The sequence below is a fragment of the Cervus canadensis genome, chromosome 4 (genome assembly GCF_019320065.1).
Source record: "Cervus canadensis isolate Bull #8, Minnesota chromosome 4, ASM1932006v1, whole genome shotgun sequence".
NCBI lineage: Eukaryota > Metazoa > Chordata > Mammalia > Artiodactyla > Cervidae > Cervus > Cervus canadensis.
This window is the reverse complement of record NC_057389.1, coordinates 29,504,958-29,512,666: the sequence shown is the minus strand read 5'-3', so window position 1 is coordinate 29,512,666 and position 7,709 is coordinate 29,504,958. Positions and strand designations below refer to the sequence as shown.

General features: G+C 53.9%; 1 protein-coding gene across 1 annotated transcript in view; it reads left to right on the top strand.

The window, feature by feature from the left end:
• The first annotated feature begins 3,474 nt into the window (after positions 1 to 3,474).
• The window catches only part of WWC1 (WW and C2 domain containing 1), a 156,652-nt gene continuing 152,417 nt past the window's right edge, over positions 3,475 to 7,709 (top strand). The window contains exon 1 of the mRNA XM_043464764.1: positions 3,475 to 3,683. Coding sequence (XP_043320699.1) covers positions 3,565 to 3,683 — 119 coding nt within the window. The 5' untranslated portion in view covers positions 3,475 to 3,564. The remainder of the gene's footprint in view (positions 3,684 to 7,709) is intronic.

Genomic DNA, 7,709 nt, shown 5'->3' with positions numbered 1-7,709 from the left:
CCGCTCTGAAATTCTCTGAAATGAGTGTGTGTTCTCCTTTGCTGCTGCAGTGGGGGAAAGGATTTTAGTGGGTGTCTTAAAAAAACAAAACCAAAAAAAATACAAGACCATCTGTTTTAGGCTCAGGTGTGTCCAATGGGCAACCTGGCTGTGAAAGCAAACCAAGAGAGGGTTATCCTGTGGCCACTTCTGCTTGGCTCCAACAACTGACTGTGCCTCCAACTTCCTGGGCAGGCTCACGCAGCCCCAGGAGGAAGGCTGGGCTTCTCGTCTTCGCTTCAGATTCCTGCAGTTCATTCACCTGTAGAATAATGTCCAATTTGCCCTATCACGTGGCTGAGCTGGTTTTTACCTTTAATCCTTTTCACGTTTGTCCTCAGCCTCAAAGAATGCCTGGGGATGATTCACCCACCATCACATGGGGCAGACAGTCATCTGTTTTATTACCTCACCCTTCTTGCAGCTTCTGAGAGATAACCTAGGATTCTTCTGTTCTGGGTGGGGGGGGTGGGGGGACGGTGGGGGAGGGCAGATGGAGGTAAGGCAGACAGAGGAAGGCTTTCAGGAGTCCATTCCTGCTCTGGTCTCGATTTCCTACTTTCCAGCTCAGGTTAAAAGATCTGCAGGAACAAGTCATGTGGAAACTCCAGGGCTTAGGCAAGAAAGTTGGATTTGGAGGTCTAAAAGGGGTTTTCCCTTCACTACCAACATCAGCCGTGGGAAGTCTTGGTTGCAAAACAAGACAGAAAATGAAAGCAGGAATTAGGAAGCTTGTCAAACACACACATACACACACACAATTTTCAGGAGGGGAAAGGACATGGGCTTGTGTTTGACACAGAAAATACTTCAGTTTCACATGAGTACATGGTGTTCTGTATGTACCCCAAGGAGAACCCTGAGATGATGGCATACTGTGAAGTGTCAAGCCCCCTACATTTCTGATCTGTAGCCCTTACAACAAGCCCTACAGAGTCTATATGATTATGGTGTGTTTCAGACCTAAGACTGAAAATTTGATCAAGTTACTCAAGGTCACACAGTTAGAAAAGAGGGAGGGTTTAAGACCCAAACAGACTGATCCCAGAGCTTTAGCTTTTCAGCCCAATAATGACAAAGCAAGCATCCAAAGAGACAAACAGTCATCAGCATCTGTAATATTCCAGATCCAGACCCTGGGTAGGATCAGGAGTTTCAGAGTAATTAAATAGAAAGAAAGAATAGGTTAATGGTGGAGAGCATGAGTACTGAAGTCAGACCTAGGTTCACTTATTAGCTTTGTATCCCTGGTCAACAATATAGCATCTTGGAGCCTCGGCTTTCTCATCAGTGAAATGGGTATAATAAGTAGTATTCCTTATTCCAGAGTGGTGGTGTGAGCTTACGTGAGATCATTCTTGTGAAGCAGCTAGCACCATGTTGGCTTTAATTCTGAGCTATTGCCCTCATCGGGGCTTCCCTGGTGGCTCAGATGGTAAAGCCTGCAATGTGGGAGACCTGAATTCGATCCCTGGGTTGGGAAGATCCCCTGGAGAAGGAAATGGCAACCCAATCCAGTTCTCTTGCCTGGAAAATTCCATGGATGGAGGAGTCTGGTAGGCTACAGTCCATGTGGTTGCAAAGAGTTGGACACGACTGAGCGACCTCATGCATGCACGCATGCATTGCCCTCATCACTAATGGGAGTATTTTGCACCCAGTGGCATGCATGCATTACCCTCATCATTAATGGTAGTATTTTACACCCAGTTAAGTTGAGGAGTGAGTTGTAGAGGGCAGTGGGAATCTCCCCAGAAGAAGTAGGAGGGTGAACTCCTACTTCTAGGTATTCTGAGGCCAGCCTGAGGTCTGTGTTTCTGGACTTTTGTGCATGGCATCTATGGAATGAGGGAGGGAGGGAAAGGTCAAATACTGAGCCCATGGGCCTGGCCTTAGGGAAGTAACTGGCTTAGCAGAAGGCATCTGGAGGTAAGAAGCTGCCACAACAGGTCTTCTGTACTAAGAGCAGAGGAGACCACAAACGTGGGCTTCTCCCCTGTGTTCGGCACTCCCTGGCCCATCAGCACAGGACGCTGGCTCCTCTGGGAGACTGTGGGACCCAGACGAAGGGTCCAGCAGGCTGGGCTTCATCCCTCCAGTCCAGCTCCCTGCTATACATCCAGGGCAAAAAAAAAAAAAAGAAAGAAAACAGTTAAAGACATTCAGGAGACACAGACAGCTGATTCTTAACTGTAATTAAATAATTACAAATCTTTAATTTCTCAAGAAATATTGACTTTTAAAATTTCTCATTTTTTCAACATGGAATTTTGCTTTGTTTGCTTCCTTTTTTATAACCCCTACCCCGCCCCCGCCCCCCCCCCCCCAAAGCCATGACAGATCAACTAATATCTCGAAGAAGGCAGGAGAGGCTGCCTAGGACAGGTTACCTATTCAATTTAACGAACAACATCATCATTACTATTACAAAGTGCCTCCCCGACACCCACTGGAGGTCTTTGGGGTTTGGGGGTGGGAGATGCCTAGCACTCCTCATTTTAGGGACCCAGGGAAGAGCCAGCTACACTTGCAAGTAAGAGAGGTGGGGGGATGGGTGAAACAACGCGCGGAAAGAATAGAATAAGAGGGAGACAGATGGTGTGTGTGTTGGGGGAAGGGATCAGAGATCCTGGAAAACTTATGTTCCCCGATTTGCAAGAATGTTTCCATTTAACCACTTCTTGCCTGACTCCTGATTCTACAAGAGAGAAGCCGGGAGTTATAAGATTGCGGACACCTGTGCCAAGAGCCCGGCCACTTGGGGTGGAGACAGCCCGGAGCGCCGGGAAGCCGAGGCAGAGCGGGGCTGGCTCGCGCCGCCCGGGGCCCCAGCCTGGGTCCGGGACCCAGGTAAAGGGCGGGCTCCCATTCCTCCCGGCAGAAGCCGCGAAGGGGCGGCCGGCGGTTGGGACTGTCCCACGAGGGGGCGCGTCTCGGGCCCTAGGACCCGCCCTCGCGGCGCTGGGCGCGGGGAGGGGACGCGGGAACCCTGGCGCCCGGCGCTCCGCCTCCAGTTTCCGGGGCAGCGCGGTTACCTGCACGGCCCGAGCCGCACCTGGCGCAGGCAGGAGTCGCAAACCGAGAGAGCGCTGAACGGCGGAGGGAGAGCGGGGACAGCACCCGGCTTAGGGGAGCGAGAGGCGGCGGCGTGGAGGCTGCAGGGCGCCGCGCGCCGCGGAGGAGGACAGGCGGCAGCTGCGCTCGGCTCGCTCTGCCCCGCCGGCCGGGCGCGCACCCGGGCCCGCACCGCGCCGCTGCGGGCGCACATGGCAGCGTGAGAGGCCGGCGGCGGGAGGAGCGGGAGGCGCCGGGCCGGGGCCGCAGGGCCGCATGGACAGCGCCGCCACCCCGGCCGGCCCTCACTAGGGGCCCCCAGTCCGCGGACGCCACCTTCCCTCCCCACCACCCCGATCATGGTGCCTCGGCGGCCGCCCCAGCCGAGAGGAGCCGGCCAGAGCCGCTGAGCCGGGGGGCCCCCGTGGCGGCCGGGAGCTGCATGGGGGAGCGCGGGCCGTGCTCGAGAAGATGCCCCGGCCGGAGCTGCCCCTGCCGGAGGGCTGGGAGGAGGCGCGCGACTTCGACGGCAAGGTCTACTACATAGACCACACGAGCCGCACCACCAGCTGGATCGACCCGCGGGACAGGTAGGACCCCGTGTGAACCCCCCACCCCGCTCCTGCCCCAGGGGCCACCTGCCGGGACGTGGCGGGGGACCCCTGGGAGCTCTGCGAGCCTCTTGCGCTGTCTTCAGTGTGCCCCCCACCCCCCGTGCCCTTCCGGATCGCTGGCTCCTGCCGGGTGAGCTGCTGGGAGGAGGGGTCGGCCAGTCAGTTGGTCCAGGATACCCCCTCACCCCGCGCCATCCTCTGAGGGAGGACTCAGCCCCCCGCCGGCACCTGCCGGGAGTTTTGACCTTAAGCTCTAGCCCCGCCTCCCGCCGTCCCCCCTCCCCCTTAGTTAGGTCGGGCGGGGGTTGGGGGAGCGATCTAGCCGAGTGATGCTGGGGCTTCCCGGGGAGGCTTTCCCCAGCACAGGATGGGGTGGGGTGGGGGGGAGAAGCGGGGGATGGGAAAGCATCTGGTTTGGAGGGGGTGGTAGGCACCCAGGACTCAGCGGGAGGCTGCTGGAGGAAGGACACTGCGTGCTGGGGAAGGCAGCCCGGAGTGTGATTTTTGACAGGTGCCTCCCAGGCTCGGAGTGATGGGGCGCAGCGGCATTCTGGGGGCCGGGAGGCCGACTGTGGGAAGGAGAGGAAGGAGCGGGGGAGGGCTGATCGGGGAGACTGGTTCTCCAGGAATCTCACGGCAACTTGGAAGCTGTTAGGATGTAGATGGAGGTGAGAGGCCGCCGCAAAGCCCTGCCCATCGCCTCTTCTCCTCCCCGCCTTCCTTTCCTCTGAGGACCGGGGTTCCTCAATCCTGCACCATCGCGTCCTGACCTTGGTGGGCCCCACGCCGGTTGGAGCACCGGAATTTTTTTTTTTTTTTTTTTTGCTGAGGCAGGTGGAGTGTGAGATGGCTGGTGTGGCTCTTAGCATCCAGACTTTCTCCTGGTTTTGACTGCTTGGCATTTTTTTCTTTTGCACAGCACCCTCTCTCCTTGAATATCTTGGGGGCAGGGTGTCGAGGACCACCCTCTGGGACGGCTGGTTGTCCTTTTCTGTCATCTCTGTGGTCAGTGTCCCAGGAATGTGGAATTTTCACCTGGTAATTGTGACCTTGGGTGTCAGGTGCTTGTAAAGCAATGAAGTTGAATTGTTTGGCTGCTTCATCTTGTGGGGTGGGAATGGAGGTTCCAGAAGTCTAGGATGGGGTGTGTAATCAAGATGAGAGTTGAGAAAAAGAAAAAGCAAGAAAGAAAATGTGAGCTGAGATTGCTCATAGTTTCTGTGAGCACTTTGGTTCATTCATTCAACACAGACTGGGTGTCGCCTCTGAGTTCAGTACTATGCTGAATGTCTCATCAATTTAATCCGAAAGAGACATTTTTAATGCTGAAGAGCTCAGTGTCCCATGGGCAAGCTGTTTAACCTCTGAGCCTCAATTTGCCTGTTTGTCAGACAAATGATTTGCTTGGAAGGGAAAGGGTAATAGTGGAACTCTTGAAAGTGGAAGGGATATGGACAATCAGGGCCCAGCTCCCATTTTCAAACATGAGACAAACTTTGGGATCCGGAGGTGGGATGTGCTTGGGGGTTTGACCTTCTCACCACCACTCTGCCTTTTGCCAAATTCTTTACCAGCTCTGAAGTTCTCGCCTCCACAGTCCCTTGTCTTTGCCTAAAACAGACACAAGTTCAAGTTTGTGTGTCTTCCCCCATTTAGATCCCCGCCGCTATGGAGTCCAGTGTGCTGTCAGCAGTTGAATGTCGAGGGCATTGCTAACTCACCCCAGGTCCTGTATCTGGGAACTTCTCTGGGGCACTGAGAGGATAACACAGCTGCAGAAAGCTGCTTAAGCAGCGGTCATTCTTTACCCTTGGAAGAGGGCACTCAGTATAGCTTCCTTGGAAAACTGACTTGGCTACGGCATAATTTCCCAAGTTTCAGTATTATGTAGACCACCTTTTTTGCTATATCACTTGTTATTGCTGACTTAATACTTGACACTGAATCTACCCAATCTGAATTCTTTTTAGCCACTTTTGCAAATGGGAAACTAGCAATATCTATTGCTTCAAAGAGAAAGGAACCTTTAAAAAGTACAATGGTGGGGGGTGGGGGGGAGTGCCTTTCTATTTGAATTCACTCCTGTGGCCAGTCCACGGCCCCAGCAACAGGCCTCCGCAGCCTATGTTTTTAGGCAGATTGGCAAGCAATGGAGAGGAATTAAAAACGTATAACTGGTGCTTAATGAACTGCTCACTTTCTCTGCCTTGCTGTTCACTGGTTTTACGCTGTGCCTTTGTATCTCCGGTCAGCCCACCTGCACTGGCCTGGAGTGGGGCCCCTGATCTTGGGATGCTGAGGGCTTCTGAGCTCACTCTTGCAGTGAGCCAACTTTGAATATTTGGGGAAACAGCTGAACAGAGGGTGTCCACCTCTGCCTCCCTGGAATTCCCTCCCGCACACCCCAGAAGGGAGGTCGACCTTCTCACCCTATCTGTGTGGCCTCAGGCAAATCTCCTGACCTCTCTGAGGTGCAAGCGCTTCTTTGGTGAGAGGTGAAAGTTGATGAGATGGTCTCTGAGGCCCCCTGCCAGTTCTCAGATATGATCTCATGGACTCGGGTTTGGCCTCACCTTATCCCCCCTGATTCCATGGCAGAATTGGGAGGAGGGCAGTAGGCAGAAAGGTGAGGGAGCTGTAAGGAGGAGGAAAAAAATTGAGGAAAGCTAAAAAAGAGCCAGACTCTTTGAGGTGGTGGGGTCTGGGGGGGGGGGTGGGGGGCAGAAATTAGGGTGGTTGCATCTCTGCAGCTGGTTAATGCTATGACACAAAATATCACATAAAAGAAAAAAGATTCTGCTGGGTGTGTGTTTGTCTGTATGTCTGTGTGTGCATGCATTTGTCGTTTTTTTTTTCTTATCTGAATCAAGGAGATATGCCTGCCCATTCCCCTGAATTTAAAAGAAGTAAGTCAAATGGTCCTTCAGTTAGAAAAGTGATTTCTTAGCCACCGAGAACAAAATAGCGTCTCGGGTTACCAACCCTGAAGAATGTCTTGGCACATTCCTCCCTCCGGCCTGAGCTGTTTTGTGTGCTGTCCGCCATGGAGGCTGCTGGGGGTAGGGAATCCAGTTTTCAGCTTCCCCTTTCACCAGGGGGTTGGAAGAGCAGCCAGGCAGCCAGCCTTGCCAACTCTCTCCCCTTCTCACCCAGGGGAAGACTGGGAGGCCGAAATTCCTGAGGACGGTTGTCCCAACAACCAGAGAGGGACCAGTGGGCAGCTCGGGGCCCTGCCGACTGGGCCAAAGGCTCCGCCAAGCTCCGCGGGCTCCTCCCGAGGTCGGGCTGGTCTTAGAGAAGGTGCCAGGTCCGTGGGGAATCAGGTGCTGCCGATCTGGCCACGGAGCAGTACCCCTTCAGCAGAATAACCACAGATGCTTCTGGAAGCTTCCAGCCAAGGGCCAGCACTCCGGGTGTATTTAACTTAGTGGTATGCAACAACAAACGCACTGATTGTTCTCCGAGGAAGAATGGATTGTTGGAACTGGCGCTGCCAGAGAAGGTTCCTGAAGCCTAATTCCTGCTCCTTGGTGTGTGTGGGGCGGGGGTGGGGGCGAGGGGGGGAATGTGTTCAGACTTTCTTCACCTGGGAGCTCTGTGGGAACAGTCTCTGCGTCTGTGTGATCAGGGCTGAAGGCCCACGTGGCTGGCAGGCCTTGTTGAGAGAACCCAGCAACTTCTCTCATGATATGCAGAGGAATTTTTGCCAACCCTGTTATTACAGGAACAATTCACAGTGTAAGATGTTGGGCTTTACAGCAGGCAAAAGATCTTAATCTCCTTCTGGTCACAGACCCTTAGAAGCTTCCAACAGAGGTTAAGGACGTTTCTCGAAGAAAAGCATGAGCAGGGCTTTTGGCACATCTTTTCAGGGGGTTTACCGACCCCAGAGTCATAACCCCTGCCATGGATTAGCTTAGAAACTGCTCATCACTACCTGTATGCCCTCCTGTTTAGCTGAGACATAATGATTGAGCCCTGACTGTATTCAGGCAGTCTGCT